Source organism: Microcebus murinus, chromosome 1, assembly GCF_040939455.1.
Source record: "Microcebus murinus isolate Inina chromosome 1, M.murinus_Inina_mat1.0, whole genome shotgun sequence".
Taxonomy (NCBI): Eukaryota; Metazoa; Chordata; class Mammalia; order Primates; family Cheirogaleidae; genus Microcebus; species Microcebus murinus.
In genome coordinates this window covers 153418334-153437342 of record NC_134104.1, presented here as the reverse complement: position 1 = coordinate 153437342, position 19009 = coordinate 153418334, and the positions used below count along the sequence as shown (strand labels likewise).

The following is a 19009-nucleotide window of genomic DNA, read 5'->3' as shown; positions in this document are numbered from 1 at the left end:
GGATGATAACAGACCACTACTTGCAGCATTTCTATTCAGGAATAATTATTATTGCAATAGAATAGTGCTATTAAGAGTGCTATTTCTTAGATCATTGTGTGTATGTGTTTTGGTCTCCTGCAAATGTTTGAGTCCATAAGGGATATATAGTGTTTAAATTAATGCTGTCCTACCAGTCCCATGATTTTATGCCTTATTTAATAAATTATAGATTTACTCAATTCCCTTTTATTCTTCTGCCATCAAAGACACTAATAAGCAGATAAAACAGAACTTCCCCTTCCTCATTCTATGTCCTAGAAATGTGAACAGAAAACATCTTCAGACTTCCTCTAAGATTTGACAAGTGAACATCCATAAACATATTATTGAAAATATAATTATTTCAAATAATTTATGTATAGTATTATGTTGGATTAACATGAGCCTTATCTGTGAATTTCCCTCCATTGTGAAACAGAAAATTACATTAAAAATAATTTCTTGGCTGTCTTTTCTGTGACTTAAAGGGGCATTAAAAATGTTTCTTATATGTTGACTTTTTGTTATTCATAGAAGTATAGTGTAGAAGTGTGGATTTTTTTTTTTTTTTTTAGCAAAGCCATTAAGAGTGCTTTAAGTGCCAATATTAAACAATTTTTAAAAAAACTTTTACCTTTTTTACATTGAAGGGGTTTATACAGGCATTTATCATTTGTCTGACTTACAGGTCCCTGCTGCTCAACAGATGTTAAATTTTCCTGAGAAGAACAAGGAGAAACCAATTGATTTGCAGAACTTTGGTCTCCGTACTGACATTTACTCCAAAAAAACATTAGCAAAGGTAAGGATTTTTTTCTAAATACCTGTGGGCCCAATCCAGCATGACCACTTTATCCTTCTAATATGCATCATTTTCTATAAGAATTATATTTTACTTACTGTAATGGAAGAGACTGAGCTTTCTACTGAAATCTGATGGCATTTTATGAAATAGTAATCTCTTATCTTACCTTTTCCTGCCATGTAGTTAGTAAATATTTAAAAAATAACTATGATTAGTATATTAAAGAAAATAGAGGGGGAAATGGAGAATTTGAACAGAGAATTAGAATGTAAGAGAATAATGATTAATATTCTAGAATTGGAAAATATACCTGAAATTAACTCATTGGATAGGTTTAACAGAAAGAATACTGGACATAGCAGAAGACAGGTTAATCAAAGACAAGTTAGTAGATGTATTAAAATTGAAGCACCATGAGAATAGAAATTGAGGAGGGGTCAGGACAGAGAGAAGAAAGTGCCAGAGAGACATGTGAGATACAGTCAAATGAATTAATATTTATCATTAGAGACCCACAAGAAGAGAAAGAACAGAACAGGAATGATCTTTGAATATATAATGACTGAAAATTTTCCAGAATGAATAAAAAGACATCAAGTCACAAAAATAAGAAAGGCAGAATATATCCAAATTTGTGTACAGAGAAAACCACACCTGGGGTCATTACCCTTACTCTGTTAAAAATTAACGTCTTAAAAACAGTCAAGAAGGATGGGGAAAAGGAAGGACATATTAAATTCAAGGCAACATAGTATTCCTGAAGGCTGACTTTTCAACAAAGATGCTTAAAGCCAAAGGATGTATATAATAACATTTAAACTTTTTTTTTTTTTTTTTTTTTTTTTGAGACAGAGTCTCACTTTTGTTGCCCAGGCTAGAGTGAGTGCCATGGCGTCAGCCTAGCTCACAGCAACCTCAAACTCCTGGGCTCAAGCGATCCTCCTGCCTCAGCCTCCCGAGTAGCTGGGACTACAGGCATGCACCACCATGCCTGGCTAATTTTTTTGTATATATACTTTTAGTTGGTCAATTAATTTCTTATTTTTAGTAGAGACGGGTTCTCGCTCAGGCTGGTTTCGAACTCCTGACCTCGAGCAATCCGCCCGCCTCAGCCTCCCAGAGTGCTAGGATTACAGGCGTGAGCCACCGCGCCCGGCCCATTTAAACATTTTGATAGAAAAACTGTCACTCTGGAATTCTCTATCCAGTAAAAATACCTTTCAAAATTGAAGATGTAGTAAAGATGTTTGCAGACATTAAAATGGAGAACTTGCCACTAGCATACACCGTAATAAAACAAAAGCAAGTTCTTCAGAGTGAAAGGTAATAATCCAAATAGAAGTGTATGACTCCATGAAGGAATGAGGAACACAGAAACAAGTTAATATGTGGTTAAGTAAAAAACATGTAGCAATGAAAATAAGGCAAATAGGCAGACAGATTAAATTGAGTTCAACCATTATAAAGTTCACATTATTTATAATTGTGACAAAAGTCCTGATTGAGAGTAAACTGTAATTTGACACAGCATTTTAGAAGCTGACTGGATCAACATGGAATAATGAAGAGTGTGAGGAAAGGTCAACATATGAGTCACTATAAAAGACATCTTTCATTTGTTTTTATTTTTTAAATAGAATAATGAATTGTTTAAGAAAAAGATAACAGTATACCTTTATGTCTACAACATATGGATGGTAAAGACCAAAGATAGTACAAAAGGCAGGAGGAGGAAATGGAGGAGATATACTGTATTAAGGTTCTTACACTATACATGAAAGAAGTGTGAAGATACTATTTGAAGGTGTACTGTGACAAGTTAGAAGTGAGTATTGTAAATCTTGGAGGTAATATTTCAAGAGGTATAACTAGGAAGTAAATAATGGATTGAAAAACACAATTTTTTAAATATAAATGGTTTTCAAACTCCAGTTAAGCAGTAGAGATTGTCAAATTGGGTAAAAAAAAAATGCAAGGACAAGTAAATGTTATCTACAAAAAAACCCACTTAAAGACCCAGGCAGGCTAATAAAGGAATGGGAGAAGACATACTTTGCCAAAGACTAATCACAAGAAAACCATTCATTATATTAATAGTGTTAAAAAGGAGACAACAACATAAGTTATTTTAACCAGGTATAAACAGAATTTCATGTTGATAGAGCAGTTAATTAATCAAGAAGATATAATAATCCTAAGTACATACCTGATTAAACAGCATCAAAATACATAAGGCAAAAACTAATAGAACCAAAAGGAGAAATAGACAAACACGTAATTGGAGATTTCAATAATCCTTTCTCAATAATTGATAGAAAAAGTAGATGGAGAATCACTAAGAATAGTAAAGATTGAGAGGGTAGATAAAAGCATATTAAAGAGTTAGAACAATATTAATAATCAACATGACCGATTTATTTGGTATTTATAGAATACTACAAAATTGAAAAAAAACCATTCTTTTCAAGTTCCCAGGAAATATTCCCCAAATAGGCCCAATTCTGAGCCTTTTGAGTTTCAATAATTTAAAAGGATTAAAATCATACAATTTGATTATATGATTTCATATATGTGAAATAAATGCATTTGGCTGAGGACAACAAAATTAAACTAGAAACCTAAAATAGAAATAGTGGGACATATGTCTTTGAAAATATCAATAAAGCTGGTAAGTCTTCATCCAGAGGTGATCAAGAAGAAAAGACACAAATTGCTGATCAGCAGTAAATTCTAAATAAATTAAAAAGACAGTAAGTTAAGTCCAGTGGTGAACCTGTAGTCCCTAGCTCTGCAGGGCACTAAGGTGGGAGGATTGCTTGAGGCTAGGAGTGTGTAGCCAGTCTGGACAGTATCACAAACAAAACAAAATATCTCCTAAACAGACAAAGACAATAAATAATTTGATGAACTATTTGATTGTAATATACTTGACTTTGATGAAATGGGCAGATTTCTTCAATGCAACAAAATACAAGAGTTCACTCAAGATTAAATATGTTGAGAAATGTCTTACAAAGAAATCAGATCCTATTCCCTGGAATGTATAAATATTACCTCATTTAGAAAGAGGTTCTTTGCAGGTATAATTAAGTTAAAGATCTTGAACATGAGGGGATGATTCTGTATTATACGGGTGTGCCCTAAGTGTCATCACAAGTGTCCTTAGAGAGGAAGAGAGAGATTTGATAGAAGAAAAGGCAGTGTGACTTTGGAAGCAGAGATCGGATTGAGGTGGCCACAAGCAAAGGAATTCTGTGCCAGCTATGAGAAGGTAGAAGAGCCGATTATTCACTGGCTTCATCCCTAGGTCATCCACTGGGAGCGTAGCCTTGCCAATACCTTGATTTTTGTTCCAGTGGCAATGATTTTGGATTTCTAGCCTCCAGAGGTGTGGGAGGATAAATTTTGTTTTTTTAAGCCAACTAGTGTTTGCTAATTTATTATAGTAGCCACAAGAAACTTTTATTTTTTTTTTGAGACAGAGTCTCACTCTGTTGCCCGGGCTAGAGTGCTGTGGCGTCAGCCTAGCTCACAGCAACCTCAAACTCCTGGGCTCAGGCCATCCTCCTGCCTCAGCCTCTCGAGTAGCTGGGACTACAGGCGTACACTACCATGTCTGGCTAATATTTTCTATATATATTAGTTGGCCAATTAATTTCTTTCTATTTATAGTAGAGATGGGGTCTTGCTCTTGCATAGGCTGGTCTCAAACTCTTGACCTCGAGCAATCCACCCGCCTCGGCCTCCCAGAGTGCTAGGATTACAGGCGTGAGCTACCGCACCCGGCCTCACAAGAAACTGTTAACCCTGCAGGGCGTGGTGGCTCACGCCTGTAATCCTAGCACTCTAGGAGGCGAGGTGGGAGGATCACTCAAGGTCAGTAGTTTGAGACCCCATCTCTACTAAAAATAGAAAGAAATTAGCCAGACAACAAAAAAAACATATAGAAAAAATTAACTGGCCATGGTGGCGCATGCCTGTAGCCCCAGCTACTCGGGAGGCTGAGGCAGGAGGATCACTAGAGTCTAGGAGTTTGAGCCTAGGCAGTTGCTGTGAGCTAGGCTGATGCCACAGCACTTTAGCCTGGACAACAGAGCGAGCCTTGTCTTAAAAAAAAGAAACTAATAACCCAAATTTGCTTCCATCTCATATGTCTATATGTGGTTAAACACCTTCCCCAAAGCAAAACTCTTTGGTCAGGTGATTCTACTGATGAATTTGTACTAAACATTTAAGGAAGAAATAATACCAATCCATATGAACTTTTTCTAGAAGATGAAAGAGCGAATCCTCTTATAACTAAATACATAGATACTCACATGCCTGTATATACCAGATATACCTGGATATGTTTTTAATCATTTATCTTGTTTACATATGTAAACAAGGCATTGTTTCATCACATGGGGGCAACATCAAAAAGAAAAAAAGGGAAAGAAAAGGCTATAGCAGTTTTCTTTTCATTGTTAAGTTGTAATCTTTCAAAATGTAGTTTTGAAGCCAGGCATGTTGGTGTGCACTTTTAGTCCCAGCTACAAGAGGCTGAGGCAGGAGGATAACTTGAGCTTGGAAGTTTGAGGTTGCAGTGAGCTATAATCATGCCAGCCTGGACATCAACGTGAGACCCTACCTCAGTTTAAAAAAAAATACTTTTGAGAGAGGGAAATGTGTTAGGATGTATATATATATTTTTTTTTTTTTTTTTTTTTTTTGAGACAGAGTCTCGCTTTGTTGTCCAGGCTAGAGTGAGTGCCGTGGCATCAGCCTAGCTCACAGCAACCTCAATCTCCTGGGCTCGAGCGATCCTTCTGCCTCAGCCTCCCGAGTAGCTGGGACTACAGGCATGCGCCACCATGCCCGGCTAATTTTTTTTATATATATATATCAGTTGGCCAATTAATTTCTTTCTATTTATAGTAGAGACGGGGTCTCGCTCTTGCTCAGGCTGGTTTTGAACTCCTGACCTTGAGCAATCCGCCCGCCTCGGCCTCCCAGAGAGCTAGGATTACAGGCGTGAGCCACCGCGCCCGGCCTAGGATGTATATTTTGAATTACTGCTGCAGGATAGTATCATCCATGCCACAAATTCAATCCTCTGTAGATCAGTTAATGGGAGGAGGGTCTGCAAATCAACAAGTTTGAATCAATTGATAAATTGTAGTTTTTACACAGCACAACTCAGTTTTCTTATCATAGTCTAATATTCAAATGAATCATAGCTAGAAGGGAGTCACATAGAAAAGGTGGTTTAGAGTTTAGGGATTTGAAGATTGTTTTAATTGAGAGATGTTTTAAAAACAAGATAATATGGACTTGTTACAGTTAGAATCAGGAACCTATCAGTGTGTTATATTTGCAGTACATCTTCAAATCTTGAAAGAAGTTCTATCTTCAATTATATTAAATATTTATGTTTGTAATGTTATAGCTGATTCATGGTATGCATTAAAATACTGTGCCTTTTTGTTAATTGCAAAAGGTATTTTTAAATATCAAAAAAAATAGAAATAACATATTCTTATAGTTCATGAATCTTTAACTGATAGCAAGAAATTTTGAAATAAGCTATCCTTTCTGTTTGACATTTAGATTCCTTTAGTGTTTTATTCCTTTTATGAGGACTTACCTTGGTGGTTTGCTTAAAAAGCCCCTGAGCTTAAAAATAAATCCTGCTAACCTCCATATTCAGCCTTTACAAATTAGCAAATAATTTTTGATTTTGTTTCTTTAGAGTAAAGGTGCTAGTGCTGGAAGAGAATGGACTGAACAGGAGACTCTTCTACTCCTGGAGGTAAGCAGATCAGTGGTAGAGTCCTGTTATTCACATATGAGATGTGTGCTAAGATTCTGTGATTAGCATTTTAAATATACCAGTGCTGTTCTATTGAAAAAGTGTCTAGTTGAGCTTAATACTCAAAAGATTGCAGAAGTGCTTTTCCTTGAGACAGCCATTGTGCTTTGATTGTTGACATTTAAGTCCTTTTTTGTGCCTCCCATTTCATAATATAGAATATTAAATTAAAAACACATGTACTCAGGCATTTAGATTTAATAAAATTAATACTATTTGCAATTTCATCAAATATGCAGTTAAGTGAATCTGGCTTATTTTCTTGAGTGTTTAACAGTGAAGAATAAAGTGACTACTATGACAGTTGAGTGTTACTGCCTGGAGTTGTGCTAAGGTGCCCCACTGCTTTTGCACCGTCACTACAAATGTCAACATAATGTAAAGGGCAGTAATGTCTCAGAATTATGAAAATTGTTTGACATTACAGTCCTCCTAAAAGTCTGGTGCCCTATAGGTTCCCAGAACACACTTAGGATATGGTGGGCCTGGTGACAGTTTGGTTTCTGGTACTGCTTTGATTTGGTTTCTCATTTTGTTTCAGCAGTTGTGATTACTTCAGAAGTTTTTGTGGTGCATGAAATTATTTCCTTTTCTTTTTTATACTTTTCTTTCTTGTTCTCTTTTCTTCTTTCCTCTTTTGTTCTCATGATGAAAATTCAAAAAAGTTTCTTTTTTTTTTTTTTTTTAAGACTACTCAAGTGCAGTAGTGAGGAGAGGGGGAAAGTTTCTTCTTTTGTTTTTTTTGCCATTATTTTGATTTATTCTCATTTCCCCATTCAATAGTGATATGCAGAGAGCTACTTTTCTGGCCCAGTTTTTATTTCAGGACTGTTTTGTTTAGCCTTGTGTGTTATGTTTTAATATTAATTAAAAGGAATGTGTTCTCAATAATTGTGGAAGAATATAACATACTTTTCTAATGATATTTTGGAATCTTTGAGCTGTGGGGAGAAACTTATTTGCACAGTAGTGACTAGAGCAACAACCATTCTTTGTGCACATTGATGCTTAAAATTTTCTCTTTTTATATTTAAGATTAGTAGATAGTAAATAGAGAATGAAGTCAGAATGACTGAGCTACTATTTACCCTAAACACATCCAAGAAGACCATAATATCTTTACACAATAGAGCATTTTCTTTCCTGCAGGTGGAATCTGTGCAGTAGTTGGTTTTTCTTTTAAACATGTAATTGAGTCAACAAGTATTGTCTGAACTTAACCACACAAACAGAAATTAAAGGCTTCCTACCAGCATTGTTTATCACTAACATCTTTCATTTATGTTTTATTTAGAAATAATTAATAGCCACTCTGTTCCATAGTGATAAAGGGTGTATTTTCAAAAAGGTTTCCACACTTTGTTTAAAGTCCACTACTAATTGTGGTATTCTTTCTGGTCATTTATAATTGTCCTTGGGCTTGAAGTTCTTGCTCTGTTGCCCGGGCTAGAGTGCTGTGGCATCAGTCTAGCTCACAGCAGCCTCAAATTCCTGGCTCAAGCAATCCTTCTGCCCTAGCCTCCTGTGTAGCTGGGAATACAAGCATGGGCCACAATGTCCGGCTAATTTCTTTCTATTCTTAGTACAGACGGGGTCTCGCTCTTGTCTCAGGCTGGTCTCGAACTCCTGAACTCAAGCGATCCTCCCACCTCGGCCTCCTAGAATGCTAGGATTACAGGTGCGAGCCACTGTGCCCAGCCAGGCTTCAAGTTGACAAGAATTTAATCTGAATCGATTGGTTTCTCCCTTGTTAACTTTAGTCTTTATCATATATCCTTTGCTTTCTCATGCTTTGTATTTATTTTTCCATAGATAATTAATAGACATAAAATGCTGTACCTGCAAATAAAATCCATAAGGGTTATTAAAATTTGTATATCACTAGAGGAGTTTCTCACATTTTTTATGCTGGCTAAATTATAGAAATAGTAAGCAGCATCAAAGATTTCCTTATAATATGCATACACTTGACACACCTTTACCTTTGAGACCCATAATAAAGTCAAACTCCTGACTCCTTTCCTGGTTTAGTCCAGCTTCCTGTCAGCAAGTTTTATTAATTATATGTTTCAGGCACTGTAATAGACACTGCAGATCAAGATGGCTAGGACCTGGTTTCTGCTGTTAAGGAGTTCATAGTTGCACGAGTGACATAGACAGATAAAACACAAAAGTGGATTGTAGTGTTCCCAACTTCGTGGTTGGAGATACACCCAGAGCACAAGACCTATACAGAGGAGTTGCTATACAAGCAGGCTGGGTGGATAAGATATAACTGGGCATGATGTGGCTGTCCTGGTTCTAATACATGGTATTTTCAGTACAGAGCAAACTATATAGGTACAATACATAGCAATAGTGTTGTGGGGTTTGGATATTCTTGGAACGTAAAGAGTAAGGAGTGGGGTGGGAGAAATAGGTAGAGTCCTTATCATGTTTGGCCTTGATTCCATAAGATAATGATACATAATGAAATAGTTTTAGGCAGGAGAGAGACAGTGTTTTGTTTGAAACATACTTCACCCTAGCATCACGAAGAGGAGTGAATTTAAGGATAGAAAGGCAGTTTCTAAGAATCCAGGTTAAGTAATGAAGACCTGAACCTGGGTTATGGCAGGAGGAATGTAGGTATTTTGTAGTATTAATCCTGCAGTAATGGCTGGGCACGGTGGCTCACACCTGTAATCCTAGCACTCTGGGAGGCCGAGGCAGGCGGATTGCTTGAAGTCAGGAGTTCGAAACCAGCCTGAGCAAGAGCAAGACCCCGTCTCTACTATAAATAGAAAGAAATTAATTGACCAACTAATATATACAGAAAAAATTAGCCAGGCATGGTAGTATATGCCTGTAGTCCCAGCTACTTGGAAGGCTGAAGCAGCAGGATTGCTTGAGCCTACGAGTTTGAGGTTGCTGTGAGCTAGGCTGATGCCACGCCACTCACTCTAGCCTGGGCAACAAAGCGAGACTCTGTCTCAAAAAAAAAAAAAAAAAAATCCTACAGTACTGAAATATTTTCTTTATATATCACCTGTCTTCCCCAGTCTCTTCCTTTCTGACCAGTCTGTAGCTTTTTTGTTCTCTTTTGAAAACATCTAATTTGCCTCTCTGTAATGTTATGCATCAGTGCCCAGGTGCAGCAGACATTTACTGTTCCTCAGCCTTGTGCTTTTCTGGATGCCAACTCTTGCTTGGATTTTACATTTCAGGGTTCTCCAACTCCAGCTTTATTCTGTAAAAGACTTTCTGAACTTTCTTATTTTTCCCTTATTAAAAGAAAATGAATAAAAAAATTTATATAACAAGTTCATTGGAAAAAGGTAAGATACAGCATGCCAAAAAAAATCCCTATGTATAATCAGAAACCCAAGATTGCCCCAGTACATTTCTCATTCTGTGGATCTCAGTGAGATAGATTTCTTTTTCTTTTTTTCTTACTATCTCGGTCTTATTAAAAATAATTCCTTCTGGAACTACCTGGGGTCACTGAATATCCAGAGGAAACCTAGAATTAGCTTTGATTTTCAAGATATTTAATGAGTCTGACCATTTGCTGGTTTGGGTTTTGAGAAGCCCTCTGCCACCATTCCAGTGATGATGAAAGCCTGGAGCAGCAGTTGGAGACCAAGGTTAAGAATTCACTGAGGCAAGTAAAGAACATGGAAAGAACTATTATTGTTATACAAAGCTCATATCATAGTGTTTATCAGCAAATTAGGCTCTGGAGCAAGGTTTTTTAATTGTAGCACTATTGACATTCAGGCCAGACATTTTCTTTTTGGTTGGGGGGCTCTTGTGTGCATTGTAGCATGTTTTGACAGTATCCATGGCCTCTACTCACTAGATGTCAGTAGCACCTTCCTAGTTGTGCAGCAAAAAGTGTCTCCAGACATTGCCAAATGTCCTCACTGGCTCAATATTGCTCCTGAGTGATACCCATCACCCTAGAGAAAATGAGTCCTTTTTCTTAGAGAGAGGTTGAGGGCAGCAACTTCAGTAAGCCTCTAAATAGATTCTTTTTATCCCATTAATTGTTTGACTTTCTTAGCACCATTTATTTCTGTTTTTTTTCCTACTGTTCTATCCCTCTTTACCTTGGAGACTCCTTTTACTCTTTTCATTGGCGTTTTCCAATGTCTATTCAAAAAATCATGCTTAGAGTTTCATTGGGATTGCATTAAATTTGTAGCTCAGCTTGGAAAGAATTGACATTTTAACAATATTGAGAAATGAATGAAAGTGATACCTCTTCATTTGTTTTATTTAGATCTTTGAGTTCTCTCACACTTCTTGTTTTCCAGCCTATCACTCATATATTTATTTATTCCTAAGTATTTTATTTTTTATGCTATTTAAATACTTTTTTCTACTTTAAAACTGTTCATTGCTATTATACATGGAAAAATAATTGAATTTTCTATTGCCCTTCTGTGACTTTGCTCAACTATTTAATTTTAGTACCTTTTTTGTAGCTTCCTTAGAATTTCCTATATAATCGTGTCTGTATTAGTAAAAAACAGTTTTAATTCTTCCTTTATGATATGTATATCTTTTATTATTTTTCTTGATTGCTCAGGAATTTAATATAAGGAATATTTTCTTATGTACAGTGTTGCCATTTGCATTATTTTAAAAATTTATCAGTTATCTTAAAGAACTTGTGATGTCATTACATATGACTTCCTTATCACCTGACATTAAAGCTCCTGTTTTTTCTGTTTAAGGCCCTGGAGATGTACAAGGATGATTGGAACAAAGTGTCAGAACATGTTGGAAGTCGTACTCAGGATGAATGCATCCTCCATTTCTTGAGGCTTCCCATTGAGGACCCGTACCTTGAGAATTCAGATGCTTCCCTTGGGCCTCTGGCCTACCAGCCTGTTCCCTTCAGTCAGTCGGGAAATCCGGTCATGAGTACTGTTGCTTTTTTGGCATCTGTGGTGGACCCCCGTGTTGCATCTGCTGCAGCAAAAGCAGCTTTGGGTATGGACTTCTCTAAGCCATCTCTTCCACTCAAAAACTCAGTATATCAGGCCGGGCGTGGTGGCTCACACCTGTAATCCTAGCACTTTGGGAGGCCGAGGTGGGCAGATTGCTCAAGGTCAGGAGTTCGAAACCAGCCAGAGCGAGACCCCGTCTCTACCAAAAATAGAAAGAAATTAATTGACCAACTAAAAATATATATACAAAAAATTAGCTGGGCATGGTGGTGCATGCCTGTAGTCCCAGCTACTTGGGAGGCTGAGGCAGTAGGATCGCTGAGCCCCGGAGATTGAGGTTGCTGTGAGCCAGGCTGACGCCATGGCACTCACTCTAGCCTGGGCAACAGAGTGAGACTCTGTCTCAAAAAAAAAAAAAAAAAAAAAAAAAACTCAGTATATCTTAAATGTAAATATTATCAGCTGTTACATTCATTTCTATTATATAAATAACAAAAAAATCAGACCACCCCTTAAAGATACCATGTTCTTTATAAAAGTATATAATATTTTAAAGTGAAGCACTTAAAATATAGTAATTTTAAAATATAGAGCTTTAAGAATTTGGAGGGGCAGAAGAGGGATTTTTTTGGATATTTCATAATTTGGAATTTGAGGTAGCTGACGAAGGAAGCAATTTAAATATTTTTGGATTACGTGAATTAAAACTTGAACTTTCTTACACCATAGAACCTCTTTCTTGGCTTTATGGTTTTTTAGTCCTTGATGTTTTTTGATTTGTTAGTCTAATTTATATTTTGCTGAGTGATAAAATTTGGATAGCAATTTTGATAGTTACTGATAGAAATTTAAAGATCTCTTTTATTTATTATAGCAAGATATTGTGGCATGTAGAACGAAAACCTAGAGTCATAGAATTTCACTGCTACTTATCTGTATCTCATTCGGTCCTCTCATTTTGTTGCTATAGAGGGATTGAATACCTGAAGAGATTACTACCCCTAAAGCAATAATAATATTATATTGGATTTCCTAGTGGTCTTACATTGAAGAAAGTATTTGTGCAAAATGAGGTTACTATTCCATTTTTATTGTTGAACCAGAGGAGTTTTCTCGAGTCCGGGAGGAGGTACCACTGGAATTGGTTGAAGCTCATGTCAAGAAAGTGCAAGAAGCAGCACGAGCCTCTGGGAAAGTGGATCCCACTTATGGCCTGGAGAGCAGCTGTATTGCAGGCACAGGGCCCGATGAACCAGAAAAACTTGGTGAGTCTCTGCTGCACCCAAAGACAGGATTCCCTGTCAGCTCACTAAAATAATTGGGTTTATTTGTAATGATCAATATATACTTGTTTCTTTAGATTAGTATAAGATTTTTTCCCCTCTTGTCTCTTCCTTTATGGTCACTGGAAGTAAAACATTGTCTCATAACTGGTAGCAGTATTGTGGTTGTGAAATATCTGGTGGCTGTTTGTAAATCTAGGATTTGAGCATATAGATGTAAGAATACAGAAAGATGCCTGGAAGTGCTAATGGAAAAATAAGAGTACTGAAAGGACTTTTGTGGTTATTTTAATTTATATTTTGCTGAGTATATTTATTTAGATGCATTGTTCTTTTTTTAACTGAGGAAAAATTCCTATAACATAAAATTCGCTGTTTCATCCACTTTAAAGCATATAATCTAGTAACTTCTAGTATGTACACAGTGTTGTGCACCCAGAACATTTTCATCACTCAAAAAGGAAATCTCATATCCCTGAAGTACTCACTCCTCATTACTTTTTCTCCTCAGCCTTGGTAACCACTAGTCTGCTTTCTGTCTCTATGGATTTGCCTATTTTTGACTTTTAATATAAGCAGAATCATATAATATGTGGCTGTTTATGTCTGACTTTTTTCACTTAGCATAATGTTGTCACGGTCCATCCATTTTGTAGCATGAATCATTACCTCATCCTTTTCTGTGCTGAATAATATCTCTTGGGGAAATTAAACAAATTTTATTTTTCTCTTTGTTCATGGACGTTTACATTGTTTCCACGTTTACACTATTATAAATGTGTTTTATGTTCTACCAGTAATATATGAAGTTTTCCGTTCCTTGACATCTTTGCCAACACTTGTTTTCCTTTTTTTTCTTTAACAGCCATCCTAAGTGGTTTGAAGTAGTATCTCTTTGTGATTTTTATTTGCATTTATGACTAATGATCTTAACCATCTTTTAATGTATTTATTGGCCATTTGTGTATCTTCCTTGGAAAATGACTATTCAGATCCTTGCCCATTTTTTTAAATAGATGTGAATTTTAGATCAGTTTTATGTTCATAGCAAAATTAAGTAGAATGTATAGAGTTCTCATATACCACCTGACCTGACACTGTGGTCTCCTTCATTATCAATATCCCATGCCAGAGTAGTGCATTTGCTATAGCCAGTGAACCTATGTTGATACATCATCATCATCATCCGAAGTCTATTCTAGCATCTTTATTCTATAATTAATTCTTAAACATTGAACCACCCTTGTGTTTTTGGTATAAATCCCACTTGATCAACGTAAATAATCCATTTCACATGCTGTGGGATTTGATTTGCTAGTATTTTGTTGAGGATTTTTGCATCTATATTCATAACAGATACTGTTTGTAGTTTTCTTTTCTTATGATAGACTTCTTGTGAAAATACTGACCTCAAAGAATGAGTTAGGAGTTGTTCTATTTTTTAGAAGAGTTTGAGAAGCATTGGGGTTAATTCTTCTTTAAATGTTTTGTAATACTCACCTGTCAACCATCAAGTTCTGGACTTTTCTTTTCTGATTACTGACTCACTGTCTGTGCTTTTGATAAGTCTATTGAGATTTTTTTATTTCTTAATGAGTCAGTTTTTGTAATTTGTGTCTTTCTACGAATTTGTCTATTTCATGTAGATTATCTAATTTGTTGGCAAAAAAAATCATAATAACAAAAAAGACAGTTCCTAAATGTCCATCTGCTAATGAGTGGATAAGCAAAATGCGATAGATCCATACAAAGAAGTATTACTTGGATATAAAAAGGAATGAAGTGTTGACATATGCCACATCATCTATGAATCTTGAAAACATTATGGTAAATGATAAGGCAGTGAAAAGAGTCAACATATTATATGATTATATTTACATGAAATGCCCTAAAAAAATTATTATAGAGATAGAATATAAGATTAATGGCTGCTTGAGGCTATAAGGGAGGAAGGATGGGGGATGATAAGCTAAAAGGTTACCTCTTTGAAATAATGAAAATGTTTTAAAATTTACCATGGTGATGGTTACACATATCTGTGAATATAATAAGTTCATTGACTTGTACTCTTTAAACGGGTACCTTGTGTGTTATGTGAATATCTCAGGAAAGCTGTTTTTTTAAAGTTCACAGTGTTTTCTTATAATTGTCCATTGTAATGTCCCCATTTTCATTCCTGATTTTAGTAATTTGATACACTTGATTTTCATTGTTTTAAAAATCACTGTAGATAATGACTTGTCAATTTTGTTTATCTTGTCAAAGAACCAGCTTTTGGTTTCGCTGACACTCTCTTGTTTTTCTATTCTCTAATTTATCTCCAGATTATCTCTAGTCTTTATTACTTCCTTCCTTCTGTTTGCTTTGGATTAAATTTGCTCTGTTTTTTCTACTTCCTTAAGGTATACTATAGGTTATTTGCAATCTTCTTTATTAATGTAGGTGTTCACAGTTATATAAATTTCCCTCTCAGCTTTTTATCTTTGTATAATGTCCTTTTTTTTCTTGTAGCATTTTTTGTCTTAAAATGTATTTTATCTGATACTAGCATAGTGCTTCAGCTGTCCTTTGGATACTGATTACATGGAATATCTTTTTCCATCTTGTTATTTTCAGCCTTTTTGGTCTTTTCAGGCAGTATATCATTTGTTGGATTTGAGGAGTTTGGAGACATAAGTTCTACCTTTGTTTCTACCCTGCGTAGCCATAGGACTTTAAAAAGCTATATACCTTTGCTGGCTTGCCGTGAGTTATTTCATCTGTAAAAGAAAATGAATGGCTAGATATTCTCTGTAATATATTATTTAGCAAAGCCATTCTGTGTTACTGGACAGATGACATTTTTGCTGTTATACCTGTTTTTGTTTAATCTTGAAGAGGGGTGAAATTAATAAAGCAGTTTTATACACAGTGCCAGCTTGTCAGATGGAAGTGTTACTATATAAAAGGCTTATTTTCACACTAAGTTAAAAACATTTTATATGTAATTATCAGCAGACTATTCCTAGAATTTCTGTACATTGTTTTTTTTTTGTTTTTTTTTGTTTTTTTGAGACAGAGTCTCGCTTTGTTGTCCAGGCTAGAGTGAGTGCCGTGGCGTCAGCCTAGCTCACAGCAACCTCAAACTCCTGGGCTCGAGCGATCCTTCTGCCTCAGCCTCCCGAGTAGCTGGGACTACAGGCATGCGCCACCATGCCCGGCTAATTTTTTATATATATATCAGTTGGCCAATTAATTTCTTTCTATTTATAGTAGAGACGGGGTCTCGCTCTTGCTCAGGCTGGTTTTGAACTACTGACCTTGAGCAATCCGCCCGCCCCGGCCTCCCAAGAGCTAGGATTACAGGCGTGAGCCACCGCGCCCGGCCTGTACATTGTTTTTTGATTTTTTGAGTTTACATAGGACTCTATGTAAACCCTGTTGTTCTCTCCAGTTTCTTTGAAGTGTCAATCTAGGCCAGGCTTGGTGGCTCATGCCTGTAATCTAGCACTTTGGGAGTCTAAGGCAGAATGATCACTTGAGGCCAGGAGGCTGCAATGAGCTGTGATCATGCCACTCTGTATTCCAGCGTGGGGAACAGAGCAACACCCCATCTAAAAAAATATTTAAAATTAAAAAAAATATTGAGAAAATAAATAGCAATTTGAGAGTATCTATAGTAATTCTTAGTTTGAAATTCACCTTCTCCTTTTTTCTTAGATGGATGATGAAATTAATAGGCCAAGTCACATCTCCGTTGCTCTTTGTTGAGTTTGTACCACAAGATAGTGCCCAGCTTAGGTGGGGAAAAACCTAAGGCTAATGAATGCCTAGGTTTTAGTTTCTTTTACTTTTTTTTGTTATGGTTCAATCTCAGGGACTTTTGTTTCCCTGTAGTCATGCAATTGAAAAGGATTGACAAAGCCTTCTTATTGGATTCGGTGAGATTTGTGTGCTTTGCTAAATGAGGGACATGTTTTTACATGTTGTACACTTTAAGAAAATTTTTTAAAAGTTTTGTAGATGATACCATAGTGTGTTAATGGTTAAGGAACAAGTTGCAAATTTAGCCATTTTTAATTTAGTGGGATTTAAAACAAGACAGAAATATCTAGCAGCCTCAGACCTTGTAGGGTTAGATGCTCATAATTCATTAGTGATCATGTGGTTTCTGCAGAATGGAAAGGTTAGAATAGACTGTTGGAGAAAGAATTAGAGACTATAAGGGCTGGTCTTAAGAGTACCATGAACAATAAAATTCATTTACAGTGTCTGGAAGTATCCTATTATTTAATCTCATTCAAGTGAATTGTATACTCACTAGCAAAAAAATTTGAGTCCTTTTATAATTTAAAAAGTGATAAGGAAAATTCAACTATAATGATAATATTTGTGAATGAGTTGTGGACAGGTCTCTATAACTAATGCTGGCCTGTTATAGGTTATATGATTCATATTGGTCTGTGACTATGAGACTATGACTGTGACTGTGACTATGGAGTAAATTAGGAAACAGCAAATGTTTCTCTGTTGGGATTTGGCTCAGCAAAATTGTTTTAACAGTAGGAAGTCAACACTGTATTATTTACATTTCATAAAACAAAATCATGCTTTGTATACCACACTGATTTGAAACAGAATGATGTAGGATTTTACTTAGCACAATAATTGTGTGCTTGGGTAGTAGGTTCATGGTACTGTTTATTGTGATAATTAATTTACTTTGTTACTTTATATGTATTAACTATGGTAAAATTAAGATACAGAAAAAAATATGCTTCCTAATGAAATACAAGACTTTGGATTCTCGTCGTTGAACTACCTCTTTCTTTGTAATTTGGGTTAGGGCATTAATATGTGAAGTATTTGGTGAAATGAAAGTAAAGTTGGGTGAATGCTCAGTTAAATACCTCTTATGTTTATATTTTAACAGATTTCCCATGAGAATTATTTAGGAAATTAGTGTTAGGTTATGAGAAGGGGCTTTTTTAGTCTATTCTCTAACTATGGTCATTCACCAAAAATTATTGATTTGTTTAAATTTGTATATTTTTTGTATATTTTATTTTCTTTGATCAGAGACTGCTCTGGCTATATAAAAAATAATATATTTGAGACCTTTTGTATTTAACTAAAAAAATATTAAGTCATTAAATATGAAACGTCCAATTTTGAATCTAAAGTGTAGTTTATTATATCTTAAACAAGAAGCAGTACAATTAATCAAAGTGTGTGCCTAAACTGTTGACACATTTTGCCATCTTAATGGTAGCTTATTTATGCTAGCACCAAAGAAGCCTGGAGAGTGAATGGCAATGAAATCACAAAAGGCATTTTCCACAGCTTGTTGAGAATTGATTATTTTTCTTTTTTTTTTATTTATTTATTTTATTTTATTTTTTATTTATTTTTTTTTAGACAGAGTCTCACTTTGTTGCCCAGGCTAGAGTGAGTGCCGTGGCGTCAGCCTGGCTCACAGCAACCTCAATCTCCGGGGCTCAGCGATCCTACTGCCTCAGCCTCCCGAGTAGCTGGGACTACAGGCATGCGCCACCATGCCCGGCTAATTTTTTGTATATATATTTTTAGTTGGTCAATTTCTTTCTATTTTTGGTAGAGACGGGGTCTCGCTCAGGCTTGTTTTCGAACTCCTGACCTTGAGCAATCCGCCCGCCTCGGCCTCCCAAAATGCTGAGAATTGAATATTTTTCTTTGCAAGAAGTGGTCCAAAGCCTGGAAGAAGTGATAGTCAGTTGGTTCAAGGTCTGGTGAATACAGTAGATGACAGAGTGTTTCCAAGTCCAGCTTCTGTAGTTTGAGCAACCTTGTTTATGTGACATGTGGTTGAACGTTGTCTTGTAAGAGTCAGCCTGTCTCTCTGTTGACCAGTCTCAGCTGCATCATCTCGATGATCAGAGACTGCTCATCCTCATCATTTCGTCCAGTTGCAGTGGACATCTGCTGTAATTGATTGACCAGGTTTCTTGACATTGTAGTGGATAATACCAGTGCTGGACCACCAAACAGATAACTCTAGCTTTTTTTGATGAATATTTGGTTTTAGACTGTGTTTCATCACTTTGACTTTATCCAGCCATTGTGCTGAACACTTGAAATTGTCAAAAAGAATCCA

General features: G+C 36.0%; 1 protein-coding gene across 2 annotated transcripts in view; it reads left to right on the top strand.

Annotated features, from left to right (window-relative positions):
- The window catches only part of SMARCC1 (SWI/SNF related BAF chromatin remodeling complex subunit C1), a 156052-nt gene that overhangs the window by 86287 nt on the left and 50756 nt on the right, over positions 1–19009 (top strand). For both annotated transcript variants that reach the window (XM_076007163.1, XM_076007160.1), the window contains exons 18-21: positions 710–823; positions 6558–6617; positions 11399–11657; positions 12718–12879. In XM_076007163.1, the coding sequence (XP_075863278.1) occupies positions 710–823; positions 6558–6617; positions 11399–11657; positions 12718–12879 (595 nt within the window). The remainder of the gene's footprint in view (positions 1–709; positions 824–6557; positions 6618–11398; positions 11658–12717; positions 12880–19009) is intronic.